This window comes from Lissotriton vulgaris, chromosome 6 (assembly GCF_964263255.1).
Source record: "Lissotriton vulgaris chromosome 6, aLisVul1.2, whole genome shotgun sequence".
Lineage (NCBI taxonomy): Eukaryota > Metazoa > Chordata > Amphibia > Caudata > Salamandridae > Lissotriton > Lissotriton vulgaris.
Window position 1 is genome coordinate 1,172,462,517 of NC_141694.1, and position 15,729 is coordinate 1,172,478,245.

At 43.1% G+C, this 15,729-nt stretch overlaps 1 protein-coding gene across 1 annotated transcript in view; it reads left to right on the forward strand.

The window, feature by feature from the left end:
• Positions 1–14,195, forward strand: part of SHPRH (SNF2 histone linker PHD RING helicase) — a 759,436-nt gene extending 745,241 nt beyond the window's left edge. Inside the window, exons 29-30 of the mRNA XM_086927277.1 lie at positions 4,962–5,042; positions 11,850–14,195. Coding sequence (XP_086783403.1) covers positions 4,962–5,042; positions 11,850–11,946 — 178 coding nt within the window. The 3' untranslated portion in view covers positions 11,947–14,195. The remainder of the gene's footprint in view (positions 1–4,961; positions 5,043–11,849) is intronic.
• Positions 14,196–15,729: the final 1,534 nt, after the last annotated feature.

A 15,729-nucleotide genomic window follows, 5' to 3' on the forward strand; every position in this document is an offset into this window, starting at 1 on the left:
AAGGTGGACAACACTTGGGAAAACCACCGAAACGCGTCAACGCTTCACTCAGTATAATTTAGGATCTCCACATCTTTTGCTGATATACCATATTACAAGTGCACATAGCTTAGATGTGACCAATAGAGTCCGAATATACAAAAAGTATTGTACTAATTTTATGTCTTACTGTCTTTTCTGTCTCTGTGACTCAATCTTGCTGGCAAAATTGAAAGTCAAAAAAGTAAAAAATCTCTTTTAATGTTTTATTTGTGTTAAGTGGGTTCCACTGGGACCACTTTTCTTTTAACATTTGTAACTTTAATAAACTGTAAGAATTCTTTATATTTACTTGTATTTTGTTATGATTTTTAACTGACATACCGGTTCTTCTGGTTAACATTTCTCAAGGGAAAATTTTGCTTTACTGGTTTGCCAACCCCACTTCCCTTGACTACAGTTAAGGGGTACCTCTCGTATTCACTTCCTATTCTGTGGCTACAGAAGGGCTACTTACCACGTCCCTTCCCACCCACCCACCGAGGCAAACAGACTGCCCAGCCTTTTCTTGGCTGAGAACGTGGTTACTACTAACCATGTGGGACGACCAGCCAGAGGTCAGGTCAGTCCACCATGGCCCCACACGCATCTGCAACCTCCAAACCCCTTTAGGTTGTCCACAGCCCATCACGGGCAACTAGTGGGAGGCAGGATCCCCCATCACCTGCCCCACTGGCAGTCCATAGCATCGGATGGGCAAGTTTTACAAATAGCCCAGAGTGGCTGCTCCGTCCCATTTAGGGAGACCCTCCCCCATCTCTGCCACCCACTTACGACTGGCTGACGGAGGATCATCTCTCCTTTCTCCGCCGGGAAGTGTCGTCCCTTTTGGCCACAGAGGCCCTAGAGAGGGTGCCTGCACCAGAAGTAGGTTGTGGTTGCTATACCTGCTACTTTGTGCTGCCCAAAACTTAACCTAGATCTGCACCTACTCAACTTCCTGAAAAAAGATAAATTCAAGATGCTCACCTAATCTACTGTCCTGTCTGCCCTGGACCCTCGAGACTGGATGGTAGCGTTAGGCTTGCAGGATGCATCGTTTCACATCTCTTCCTGCCTGCCCACCGGCAGTGCCTGCGGTTCAGAGTGGAGCAAGAGCACTTTTAGTATGCTGTGCTCCCCTTTGGCCCCACCAACGCCCCTCTGGTGTTCACAGAGCTGATGGCTGTGGTTGCAGCACATCTGCAGAGGTCAGGGGCTTCAGTCTTCCCCTACCTCAATGACTGGCTGTTGAAAGCGAGCTCAGCCCAGGCAGTCATCTCCCACCTTCAAACTAAGGCTGCATTCACTGGGGTTCACATCAAGGTCATAATACACACTACATAGAAGGGTTTCCAAGGGCTAGTTTAATTACTCACAACTAGATACACGCCCCTACTAATAACAATTATACATACACAGTATCTAGGAGTCAGACGAAGAAAGAAAGAAAAGCTCAGTTCATCAAAGACCCTTGACACGACAGAAAAAAGTATTGTAAATGTAATCTTTAGATAGCACCACGTGATTTAGTGTGAAAAAAATGCACGTGATCAATCAACTGGGAAAGACAGACCCAAGGTTAGGTGAAAATATTCCCATCAGTTGTCGATCTGTACCGCCACTTTTTACATCATGTGGGTTCTCCTTACCCAGAAGTTAGTGCAATCACAGTCATAAGGATGTAGTAAAGACTGTGAGAGCCGAAAAACCTTTGTATCTACCAAGTAGGCGGTGCAAATTAGAAAGTCAATGTGAGGAGACAACTGAAAAAAGCAGTGCAAAAATGTGAGTAGTGATAAGATAAAATTGGATCAGGCTGAGTAGAGGTGTAAATTTTAATGATTTCCCTCAGCTATCCAAGAGTAAAAACAATTGAGATAAACAGATTTAACAGAATATCTGTTCAGCAAATAGTGGTCGACATGTTTCTGCATAGATGGAAAGTGCCAATGCATTCATCAGGACCTAACTGCCTAACTGGGGAGGCCTCCCCAGTTAGCGCAGAGGAACGCCGAGAGACACCGACGGAGAGAGCGGTGCTCCTCATTACCTGAGCTGCAGCCAGGTGAGGTGAGGCTCTATCCCCACAAATATAGGATTGTGGTGGAGTATTCAACCTGAAATGCAGGTGATATAATTCAATTTGTATATTTTTCACTGATTCTACAGCAGTAGCAATATCTAGGTCCTGATGAATGCATTGATTGGTGTGTGGCAAGGTCTCTGATGAAGAGCAGAGGGAAAGAACATGTTAAAATTAAGTGACGAGTAATATTTATGTATATTTTAAGCCAAGTTCTTGTATAAGCTAGCCCTTAAGCACGCAAAAGGGTTGGCTTCCTTGAGTAGATTGGGCACATGGCCTGCTCAGCCGTCAGTGGCAGGATGGGTGCTTGGCCAGGACACTGGAAAGGCCCCAAGGCCAACACTCTGCTGTACATAGCTGAAGGCTGTCTGCAGCAGGGTTTTACCATACGTTTCAATTTAGGCTTAGGGCCTGGCTGCAGGCCTGACCCTAAAACTATTTCCCACTGCACACTGCCTGTGGTTGTCTTTGTCAGATTAGGTACAGGGTTTGATGGCAGGCCAAGCCTTGGTTGACCACCTACATTCAAGATATATATAGATGTATCTTATCTATATGTATATATATATCACTTTGATCAGCCGAAACGCATCAGTGACGGATGTTCTGCAATAAAGAATGTAAATTTAGATACCTTGTCTGGAGTGCCCACTTTTGTACCGCATCTGACTTTCCCAAAGGAAAAATTGGAGCACGTTGGTTGTTCGTGGTAATTGCTTGTATATAATTGCAAGTTGGATTAAAGCTGTTCCAACTTCACCGTGAGTGCACTCCAATTTTTCCTTTGGGTAAGTCTTTTCGGAATATAATACGGTGTGGCTCTGCCATGGACTTCGCACCGCCAAGATGTGCTGAGTTACCCAGCGAAAAGCGAGCTGAATAGAAAAAGTATATATATATATATGTGTGTATATGTATATATATATATATATATATATATTCACAAGTTGACCTCTTGGATAGCACTCCCAACAAGATTTTCAAAAGCACTGGGACAACCTTCGTGCAGCACAAGTAATTTAATCAACACACGCTTGCCTGACGCGTTTCAGAGTGAACACTCTTTCTTCAGAGGCAGCATGACAAACAAAGTTCGTTCCGTGAGCACTCCAACTGACAAATCCCTTCCAATTAATATCCTGCCCAGCTGGGCCTGGCAACAAAGAATCACGTGAGTTGGAGTCATATTTAAATCCCAAGTGGGTCCGGACACAGAACCTGTTGAAATATAAAGTACATATTTTCCTTTTGTTAGCATTGCTTGCACAAACACCAAAAGATTGTTCCAAACATAAAGCGCCGCTTGTTGCTCCAAAGCGTTACTCACGCAGAATGTCACTGGATTTGCATTTCATATCCGCAAAGGTGCATATCCCCGACCTGGCAGGCCGTAATACATTGAGTTTCACAAGTTGCCCTTTTGGATAGCACTCCCAACAAGATTTTCAAAAGCACTGGGACAACCTTCGTGCAGCACAAGTAATTTAATCAACACACGCTTGCCTGACGCGTTTCAGAGTTAACACTCTTTCTTCAGAGGCAGCATTACAAACAAAGTTTGTTCCGTGAGCACTCCAACTGACAAATCCCTTCCACTATATATTTATTTATTTATTTTATTTATTTTTAACTGAAAAAACCAAATGTAATGTTATAGTTAGGAGAATGTCAGTGACAACATTAACGTTTTGAACTAAAAAATACCACATAATGTATAAGTTATAATTAGCAGAACTTACTAAAACATGCACCCTCGCAATGCACTACTTATGACCTTGCATATTACATCACTCTTGTCACATTTTAGGACGTCATTTATGACATCACTGATGGCAGCCCAAATGACATTCCCCGGACCTTTTTTTTTTATTAACCTTCCCCAAGCCTTATTAGTCAAGACTGATTTGCATATAGCTGCGTCTGAACTGAGGTGTTGAAGTGAGCTAAAGAATGATGATGGATTCAACCCAGATCTGTGACTGGGGGTGAGTGTCTGAAAAGTTTCAGCACTCCGTCCATCATCTCCTTGTGTTTGCCCCATCCCTCCGGGCATTTTTTAAAAATTATTACAGGGAACAGGTGTCCCGTGACACCTCTCCTTGAGCCTTGCTAGGTCGCGGGACTCCAACCCCCTTGGGCTGCATCTTAAATGGTGGGTGCCCTGGTGCCCACCCAGGGCACCACCCATACATTGGCTGAGGGCTCCCGCCAATTAAAAGAAAATGTAAGCATTACATACATTAAGTCATATACATAAAATCATCCTGTGCAATCAGACAAAAAATTGGTTTGAAGTATTGAATTAAAAATAAACTCTTAAGTAAATCAGAATTTAAAAAATGAACAATTGAATTTAAAAAATAAAATTCTGTAAATAAACAACTGAAATCCCAATGTGTATATATCTATATTCCCTGGGGAAAAAAATAAAAGTGAAAGTGACCTTATAGTTAGGTTTTGCACTGAAATATATAGGTATAGTTCAGTAAACTAGCTATAACTGTCTCCTTCATTATGCACTGCTATTGACTCTGTGTGTAAATAACGGTGAAGTAATTACAGACAACCCTGTAGAAATCCAAATATTAAATAGTATTTTCTATGAAGACATTTTCACTAATCAAATAGGAAACTATTGGTATTGTCAGTGATTGTTTAATTGGGAGTTAACACAGCCTGCATGTCTTTAGCGTGAAAAATGAATTCTGATTAAATGTATTTCGTTAGTGTTACATTTTTTTTGTATTGCAAATTGTGCTTCACCAATACATTTGTCACACATTAAATCTGGTTAAATGCTGAATAAAAAATATATATATGCTTAACAATGATTTTATTCTTCTTATGCTTCCAGGCCCACCATTGTTCATAAGTTCCTGATAAAAGCAACAATTGAAGAGAGGATGCAAGCCATGTTGAAAACTGCAGACAGAAGGTACAGTGGTCTTTACACAATTCAGTAAACTAATAATGTAGAATTTAAAACATTTGCATTACCATTTTTATTAAGTTTAACTTTACTTAACTCAGTTATGTGCTGTGCATACAATAATAGTATGATCTAACTGTAGAGGGAAGCTTGATAGTATCATTTAAAAATGTCTTTAGTTGCATGATTCTTTTGTATATTTTTAATGTGTGTATACTGTGTCATTAGGTAAAACCTGTTCTCTCCTCATCAGCTCACATTCAATATGCTGATGTTACACCCTTTTTATTTACACCTCCCAGATGCAGGTCTTTCTCTTCCTCTGTTAGTTTTCCAACTTCTTTAAGTGTAATACTTTTTTCTTCTTCTTAAAAAAGGATATTGTCACTTCCTAAGCTTTGAGGATGAAGTCAAGATCCACTTGCAGGAACTCACACAGCACATTCATATGGTGTCAGGCATTACATCACAATGCTGGCAGGAGTGATAAGCACATGTTGATGTTATGTTACTTGAGTCTTGATAAAGAGTGTGACTGGCCCCCATAGGGATATCTCGGCACATGATCGTCAGGTAGATTGAGTAGAGGCAACATTAAAACAACCAGGTATTGAGGTGTTTTTGGAATTCAGATAGACTTGAGCAAACACGGATGAACAGAGGAAGTTTGTTCCAGTGGAGCGGGCCAGGTAAGAAAAGGCTTGGTCCCCATGTTAAGCAGTACGAATATGTCCGGGACATAAGAGAAATTGATCACAAGTTCCTGTTTGGAATGTAAGGAATAAGTTCATTCTGAAGGTATATTGGGGCAGAGCCTGAAAAGGATTTATGGGTCAGGCAGAGCAGTTTAAAGAGTGCTCTTACGGATGGGAAGCCAATGTAGGGCTCTGAGTGTGGGGGCTGATAGGGTCCCTGGAGTCATGTTGTTTTTCATACGGGCTGCAGTGTTTTGTTCAACTTGCAGATTCGATAAAAGGGATTCATAGAGGTGAGGATCAGGGCAGTGTCGTAATCCAATCGGCTGACGATTAGCGCTTGGATGAGTGTTTTACGTGAGCTCAACTGAAGCAAAGAAAGATTTTCTTGCGGAGACGCCTAGTACCAAAACAGGTTCCACACATGGAGGTGAACTGCTCCTGCATTGATATTTGATCTTCTATGGGTATTGCCAAGTTTCTATCGGTTATACTGGGCAAATGGATGGGGCCAAGTTCTGCCAGCCACCAATCCTCCGTCCAATAGAGCTGAGGTTTGCCAAACCAAAGAATCTCTGTCGTGCCCCCATTAAGTTGAAGACAGTTGAGGGACATCCAGATGGCAATCGCTCTCATGCAGGTGATTAATCTCTGCTTAACATTCTCGGTGACCTGCCCAAATGAAATGACCAACTGAGTGTCGTCTGTGTACAAAAATGTCTCGAATCCGAAGGACTTAACTAGTAAGGGGGCTACATAGATTTTGAAAAGTGTAGGGCTCACTGAGGAGCCCTAAGGAACTCCCTTGTTCAGGGCAATGGTGCTGGAGTGAAATGTACCCATAGAAACTGTTTTGATCCCATCTTTAAGGAAGTCCACCAACCAGTCGAAGGCAGATCCCTGGATACTGATCTGCTGGAGACGCTGCACTAAGATAGAGTGCACAATGGTATCGAACGCTGCTGATAAATCCAGCAGAACCAGCATGGCAGGATAGCAGCATCCAGGGATAGCCTAATAGTTTCAATGTGGGATGGTCGGAAGCCTGACTGAGAGATGTCTAGCAAACTGTTGCTCTCTAAGTAGGCTGAGAGCTGTTTGTTGATATTGGTCTCCAGAACTTTTCCCAACAGAGTGAGGAGAGATATGGGACAGTAATTGGTTGGGTCCTTGGGGTCTGCGGTTTATTTCCTATTGATAGGAGTAACATTAGCTCCTTCCTATAATCTCGGGACAGTTACTTGGGTCAGAGATTGGTTACACAATGCTGTAATAGTCGGAGCAAGAAGAGGGGAAAGAAGTGGAGGGAAAAGGAGTGTAATAACCTGTGAAAAACAAGGATCGGAAGGGGACCCTAATTTTACTTTAGCTAGTAAGTCCAGGATCTGTGTTTGAAAAATAGGCTCAAATCTTTCTAGTACCATCGAGAGAGAATAGTGTGGTATGATATATATGGATTGATCATGGAATGAAAACTGTTGTAGATGTCAATTTTAGTTTGAAATGGGTAGCCAAAGTGTCACAAAATGTTTGAGAAGCTGGAGTATCAGGGGAATATGCCTGGGGTTTGAGAAAGGTGTTTAAGATTCCAAACAGTTCCTTAGAGGAGTTGCATGGCTGATCTATTGTGTTGACAATATTTTGCCTGTGTGCAATTTATATTTTGGCATGATATGAGCGTAAAGCTTCTTTAAATATGTGTTTCTACACTGTTTTTTACATCCTCTAGTTACGCTCAAGCCTTTTACAACATGATTAATTGGTTTTCCACCAGAACCAAGGTACATTGGATCTAAAGTTTTTTTTAGAGAATAGTTTGTAGGGAACCACGGTATCAAATGCATGGATAAGGGAATCATTAAACCGTGCTAGTGCTGAGTCGTCTGTCGTGGAGATAGGAAAAACTGTTGAAAGGACTTCCGAGTGATCTTTTTCCAAGGTCTTGAAATGGATTTATTCTAGGCATTAGGTTTATCAGGGAGGGTCGTGATCGGGATTTGAAAACTGGTCAGAAAGCGATCCGTCCAAGTTAGTGGCTGTGGAGTGTCAACTTGTAGCCGAACAGTAGAGAAAATGAGGTCTAGCATGTGCCCTGCTGAATAAGTACGGCCGGTCCTTGTCAGATGAAGGCTTTATATTTAAAGATTTGCTAGCAGAATAGAAATGTCAGGATCAGAGGCAATATTGTTGTGGTAGTTAAAGTCTCCTATCAAAAGGAAATCTTGTGTAGCTAGTACATAGGGTGCTAATCACTCTGTTAGATTGGGACTGAATTTTCTTTTTGCATGCCTTTTTTTGCATGCCAAAGTCTTAAAGAACGATAGACAAAACTATAATCTGCAAATGCTCGCTGGTAGACACCTTGCTATTTTTCTCCAGTCTCCTCAGAAGTGATCATTATCATAGGAGGGATCCTATCAACATAAACAGCATAAAAACAAAAAAAGAATGCTTCTCTTTTGTCATCCAGAAAGCGATTCCCACTGGAGGGAAAGGCCACTTTGTCTTTTTACGAGCTGATGTCTGTACTCCTAAATCTTGAACCAATATCTCTGGTGCCTTTTACTGATGTTTCCCAGACAGCTGTCTTCATGCAAGCCATGTTGGAGATAGTCAAGTTAGCTCCCCTACCATCTGAATGATCCATGGGATATCAAGGTTGCTTCCGTTATCATGGTCATGGTCTAATCACCATCGTTCTCTCCACCAGAAGGATTTCAGACTAGGAGCCGAAGGCTCCAACCGCGTACACAGAGCCATTTTTTTTCCGAAACACAGAACTGTCCCATTAACAGAGTGCATCCTGACTTTGTTCTAAAAGTAGGATCCCTCTTTTGTGGACTAACCAATGTTGTGTTATGTTTATTTGTAAAGCGCACTGTAAAGGTTATCCTGGCACTCAGTAGGTGTGTGTGTGCGCTTAGCCTGCCTATGGTAGGTTGGTTCATTGAAAAGCCAAGTCTTCAACTTCTTGCAGAATTGGAAGAAAGCAGTATTATCTAATGTGGAGTGGGAAGTGGTTGGTGGGGGGAGATGTCATTGTTTAGGTAGGTAGGGCCTAATTTGTGTAGTGTCTTGCATGTGTGTGATAAGATTTAAATGAACAGGTTTGTGTATCTAGAGCTTGTGGAAATCCCTGATGTGTGAATTGTTTGTGGAAGGTTAAGGATGAGTCTGGCTGCCAAGTTGTGGATGGTTTCTAGTCTTCTAGTGAGTTGCTTGGTGATCTCATCATAGAGGATGTTCCATTAGTTCAACTTCCTAGTGACTAGGTTGTGATTGACAGTTATTCTCGTGTTGCTTGGGTGCCATTTGAAGATCTTCCTCAGAATTTTTAGGATGCAGTGATGATGTTGACTTGTGTGGTCATGTACAGTTTGCTGTTGATAATTATTCTGAGAGTCCTGGCATGGTTGATGGGTGTTGGTCCAAGATCAGATTGCCACAAGTTGGAGTCCCATGGTGAGGTCTTCTTGCCGAAGATCACTATTTCTGTCTTATCCTGTTTAGCTTGAGACAGTTGTTCCTTGTGTTGGGGATCTTGTCCAAGAGGGGTAGTATGAGTTGTGTGTCATTGGCGTAGGAGAGTTGTTGTTGTCATGTGTGCAGATGAAGTCGGTCAGAAGGATGATGTATATGAATAAGAGGGTGGGGCTGGGCGATCAATCTGGAGGCACTCCGTAGATGAGTTTGCGGGCTTCTGAGGAGTAAGTTACCAGACTAAATGCTTGTGTTCTATCCATTAAGAAGGGGCAGATCCAGTGAAGAGCGGGTCTTGGGATGCCAATCTTGTGCAAGCAGCTGATGAGGAAAGGGTGTGAGACTATGTCAAATACTGCTGATAGGTCTAGGAAGATGAGAGCTGCTGTGTATCCTCTGTCAAGGATCATGCAAATCTTGTCTGTGTTGAGTACTTTTTATGTACTGTGGTTGGGCCTGAATCTGGACTGCTTGACATCGAGGAACTGGTAGTTGCTGAGGTGGTCGGTGAGGTGTTGGTTGATTAGTTTCTCTAAGACCTTTGCTTGATATGGAAGAAGGGAGATGGCTGGGCCAGTGCATGGTTTCTTAAGTAGGGGAATGACAGTGACATGTTTACAGATTTCCGGTAATGTCGCTGAGTTGATGGAGGCGTTGATGATGGATGGTTGTACTTCACTGAACGGTAGGAGTCCTTTGGTGAAGGTGGGGTAAGGGTCAGATGGGCTCCTGAAGAGGATGGTCTTCGTGGTATCAGCGATTTTGACGGTGGTGATGCCGAGCAATGAGGTCTGTGCTCATTCTTCTGCTGCGGTGTTAAGTTGAGTTATGATGGTTACCGGGGTCTGGTTAGTGGTCGAAGTTGTAGTATATGGAGGTGATTTTGTTGCAGAAAAATTCAGAGAGCTTGTTGCTACGGTCTTGTGAGGGGGTGATGTTGCTGGAGGTGGACGGAGGCATGGTGAAATTTCTGATGAGGTGGCAAAGATTTATTTGCTGCTGTTAGTGCAGGCACTGATCTAGTCTGCAAGAGCTATGCACTTGGTGTTCCGTATCTGCTGGTGATAGCGACTTAGGGCTGATTTGAAGGTGTCTTTACATGTGGTGGGATTTGTTCGCCATTTGCTCTCCAATTGCTTGCATTTTGTCAGCCGGAGCTTCTCTGTGTACCAACTAGCCTCTGGTCGGGCTCTTGCTGCTGGGTTGTGCTTAAGGGTAACCAGGGTGTCATCACAAGAGGTTCTTGATGGCTTTCAGATAGTTGCTTGTGTGCTTGGGTCGGCGCACAGAGAGGACGGAAACCCACTCCTCTTCTGTGATGCTTTAAGTCATGTGCAGGCATAGATCAATCTCAAGATCCCATTTCGCATCTCTGGACAGATATTTCACCCTCAGATTGAACTTAGTACAGCAGATTCCCAAACTCTTATTTTATGTTATTTTACACCTTGAAAACATTTGTTAACCACTGCCAAATTTAATGTGCTGTAGGCAGATCTTGTTGGGTGTTTTTTTTTTTAACCAATTACTTTTGCAAGCACAAGGGTCATTTTCCAAGAGCATTCACTGTATACTTCACAGCTTTTGTGTGATATGCCAAAAACTTCCAATTATTTACCTGGTTTCCCTTTTGGAATTTCGATCTATGCCCCCGATGCCAGTTATTTTCAGATTCATAAGGTGACCACAAACAAAGGTTTGAGTCATGTCCCATAAGAGTAAGCTGTGTCTCATAATAATTACATTGAAAAGTCTCAGGGGTCTTCTAAACTCCAGACGGTTGATTGCTGGCTGGCCAAGGGCAGCAGAGGCAATATCTTACACTCCCCTGGTGGAGGACCGCCCGGAATATTTTGATATGCCTGCTTTGGATGCCTAGCGTCTCTGTGCCTTCAGTGGAGCCAATGCTGTGCCAGCTTTGCTTAAGCCACTGAATGTTTTTCGAGCAGGCCCCACGTTTGATTAACTCACTATACAAAGTATTTTGTTATTAGAACAAGCTCAAAGGCAAGAGTTAATTCTTGGATAACAAAATAGCTATGGCCCCACCATGCAGGGACTTTTCTACGTGCACGGTGGGGCCATTGTGAACTTTTCCTTTGCTGAACCACCATGTATTGCATGGCAGTCCCGGTTTGGTAAAACGACTGATGGTTGCCCTGCCCTAAATAGGGCGGGCGACAATCACTATCATATGACTGCCCTTGTGACAGATAATCTGTCAGGTCAGTGGTTTCTGATAGCATATTAATCTCAGATTCTGCCTATAGAAAATGAATGGCAAACAAATGTACAGTTACAGTAAACTCTAAATTACACCATTCTTTCCTACTATTCACTCAATACATTTTCAAGGGCCTTCTTTAGTAATCCTTTTACATTGAATGTCTTAGTACATTGTTTGTGTGAGTAGTTAATTTCTAGGTAGCCCTTAATGTCCTGATCAACCATATGCCTTTTTGACTGTTTTTGCATTGGTGACGTTATACAAGTATTTATGTAGAGTATGTGGCTCCATCTGAATGCATCTGATTGATTTAATCATTGTTGTAGTATCATAATATACAAGTAAACAGCCTATCATTTATCTAATAGATATAAATCCTAGATTAATCAGTTTAATTATGCTCTTTTGCAGCCACACCAGCTCTTCTATGAAGCAGTCAGAAGTCTCAGTCTTGACAGTAGCAGATCTTGCAGACCTTTTCACAGCAGAAACTGAAGATCTTGGATAAAGAAGGAATGTAAACCGCATTTCACTGAAGTGTGCACATGGATAGGTTTCATGTAATAACCATTGAAATCCACAAGCATGTTTATTCCTTATGAAACACATTTGGTTTGCCTAAATTCTTTTTTTCTAATGGATTTTCAGCTTGGTGTGTAGTCTTAATACTTTTGTGAAAACCTAAAAAAAAATCTGCCAATTGTCCAAATAACTTTAGCTAAGAGGCCTCTGTACATGTTCCATTACACCACCTTTCCATTGCTTCCCCTTTTCTCCCATTGTGGATGGGGATCCAGCAACTGCATACTCAGCGATGCATGTTTTGCCGTCATAATTGATGGTTTTATATGTTTATAAGTGTTTTCCTGCCCTAAGTATGTCATTATTTATCACACTTTTTTATTTGTAAGATTCTATTGGATGTACCATCTGGACATGTATGAGAACAGAGCCAATGATGGTTTTCTGCCTCTGCACAGATAGATGCCTTTTTCCATTAATACTGTCCCAGTTTTAAGTCTGTCTTTCTTGAGAGTTTGTAAATGCTGAAAGACAATTTTTACTGTTTTAATTTTTTAAGAGCGCAAATTATCCCTTAGAAGATAATAGCCATTCTAACCTAAGACAAAACAACTGTTCTGCCTCGTCGTAGTGCACTGACTTGGGCTTTGCTGGTCACCTTAGTTTATGTCACAGGAAATTCAGTAGAACATTTGTTGCAGTCCAAAAACTTGCAGTAATACTCGAACCTGGTCTATTTCATCACAGCCCCGCCCTCAAATCTCTCCACTTGCAGCTAGTTGAGTAGTGTTCCTTATTAAGGCCATAGTGAATAGTCCAAAAAATGTAGGTTACATTAAGTTTGCTGATGAGACACAACTAAATATATGAATCTTCTTGAACAATATGATCACAAACAAGTTAGGGATGGCCTCACACATCTAAAATCTACAATGCAGAGCAGTTGACAAACTCAAAAACGGATGTTTTGGTTTTAGGGGTTATTACTTCTGCTCTAGTACCATAAGAATGGGTCTCTTCTACCACCTTCAAGTACTTTGTATAATTAGGGACCTGCCTTCAGTCACTAACTTTCTCCTGATAGAGACTTCTAGCCGTAGATTCCTCACCTTTTGAATATTCCCCAGGCATTAGACTGGATCTGGAAACGTTTCAGCAGCAGCTCTGCACACTGGAAGATGATGCCTTGCAGATCCTCAGTGATGCCGTTCCACCCCAGAAATGACGTGCTGGACCTAAGTAGGCGCCACTTCCTTGCAGTGTTGCCATGCACTGACTTTAGTTCCATTCTTTCCAAGCCATCAGATGAGGATCCGTAGCTCACTTCATGTCTCTCAGACTGTTTACCTCAAAATTCTTCTCAGTGTGCAAGAGATGTCACCAGCCCCCAAACAGCAGGTTTTAAGCCTTGTAGAGATTCTTGTAAAAAAATATCTGTGACAGAACTCCATCAGGAATGTCTGTGATGGTTGAGGTTGAGCCTTGACTCAAAAGCCTGCAACAATTGTGTTTAGCTAAACCTGAAGGTCATCAGGGACCGTGAGGCAAAGCTTTATGTTGCCAAGCACAAAAGAAAACTCCTTGAAGGGGCTGCTCCAAGTCATTCTCCGCATCCAAGGTTCGATTCCTGTCACGTTCCTGCTCCCTGAGTCTCCAAATGTCGCTATTCATCACAGTCCAAGTCCTCACGTAAATCCCAAAAAAGAAACACTAGAAATCGAAGGACCTTAGTAGGCATAGGGACGGCACAATTTTTCTTGATCTCACTCCCGATCCCTCTACTCATGGTAGCACAACGTGATTTTCAGATCAAAACGTTCAACACAGCTACGCTTCAACTTTTCAGATCCTTGCCCACTGCCTCTGGCGCAACTTCAAGCCTCAAGGAGCCTAAATGTCTTCCATCTAGGATCCACCAACGGGTTTGTCCTCCGGGCCAGCGGATCCTCTGAGCGCATACTGCCTCCGACTCCAATTCCAACCCCGCAAACTGCGCTGGCTATGTCGGCTACAATGCCAATTCCATGGACACTGGAGAAGGTGGACCTGATTGTTCTCTCCAACGTTGAGTCGGTGCTAATCCACATCGACCAAAGCCGCTCCTAATTGCGCCCAAGGGGCAACTTTCCCCACTGGATTTTCCACCCCCACAATAGAGGCAGCATACACAGCTTTGTCTTTTTGGGACATATTCTGCCTATTAATATGACCTGAATGATGAGTTTGCCCAACCCTACAGTGATTATTTGGCATGAGGCTTACAGGAAGCTTTTAGCATCAATGCCTTCCCAGAGGTAGCACTTTTGTCTCCCCCTGGACCAGCCAAGGAGGAATCCGCTTCTTTACACCATGGTGATGTGTAGGGCAGCCATAGTTCTTGACCTCCATCTCCCCATTTTGGAGGTCAAAACGCGTGTGTTAACAGAAGTCTTTCAACCAGACAGACTTCTTCTGAGCCCCTTCTCCGATTTAACTAGGTATTGACAGTCACCTTATTGAGAACTTGGCCAAACCAAAACTTGTTCTGGCCTCCCATTCAGTCAACAAACAACCAGGCATCATCGCCCTGCTCCAGGCAACTCTGATTTCCTCTTGCAACACCCTTCACACTAGAGCCTTGTGATGCAAGCCTGTTTGATACCGTCTAATCCAAATACGTTCCCTACCGCTCATGGAATCAAAGCAAGTGAAAACGTTTGACAAACTTGTATTTTCTTACACTAATATGACCATCCTATCTATGAACACCAGCTGCTTATTGGGGCGCCACTAGCATGGTCTTAGGGATTCAGTGACGCAAGTCCTCCCTGGTGTGCCTGAAGAACTTCGACCTTTCCTAGCTCAAGCAATCCGAAATGGTTGTGATGTGGCCTAGTTCACAATTCTTTGTGGCTTGGACACCACCAATTCTATTGGGCAGGCCATATGCACCAGCGTTGCCCTTTGCCGCCTTGTGTGGCTGCAATCCACTGGTTCTTCAGCGATGGCTCCTTGATAGACATGCCTTTTGAAAGGACACACCTGGCTGATTCTGCTCTCAAACATTTTAAGGAGAGCAGGGCTAACACCAGCTCTCTTGGACTCTTTGCCCCTCCTCACCAACTGAAACAGTTCCAATACTTGTTTCACAGCATTGGCCGAGGTGCCCCTTACCACCAGCTTGTCCCACCTCCTCTGGGCACGCAGCAGTATTTTCTGTCATGGCCAGGATGCCCACCACCCACGGGGCCAAGATCAATCAGTGTTCCACCCAGTCTACCCCCCCCCCCCTGCAGCCCCACTTGCTAAACATCTTTAGCATGCCCTTAATCAAGGACAAATGCAAAAACAACAATTGATGGACAGAATGTTGCACAATGGCAAAACATTCACCCCAGTCACAGATCTTGGTTTAATCCATCGTTATTTTGCTCACCACACCACCCCAGTTCAGACATGGCCATATGCAAATTAGTCTTGACCCTGTGCCTCATGGGAACAGTCCAGCACAAACTGCCAAGCCATGTCTTCCCTGGACCGGAATCAAGCATCCTAGGACCAGTTTCTGGCTATCAATCGAGGACAGATACACAGTGAGAAACAGAATCCATCAATTCTTTCCAAGTTGGCAAACAATCACTTTGGGCAGGTGGGTCCTGCAGATAGTTTGCAGGCCGTTATTCCTTTCTTCCCTGCCACATTTCCACCAATTCCAACATCTGGTGCCCAAGAAAGACCGAGGTCTTTGGCCTATTTTAGATCATCGCCCTCTCAACGCCTTCCTCCTGAA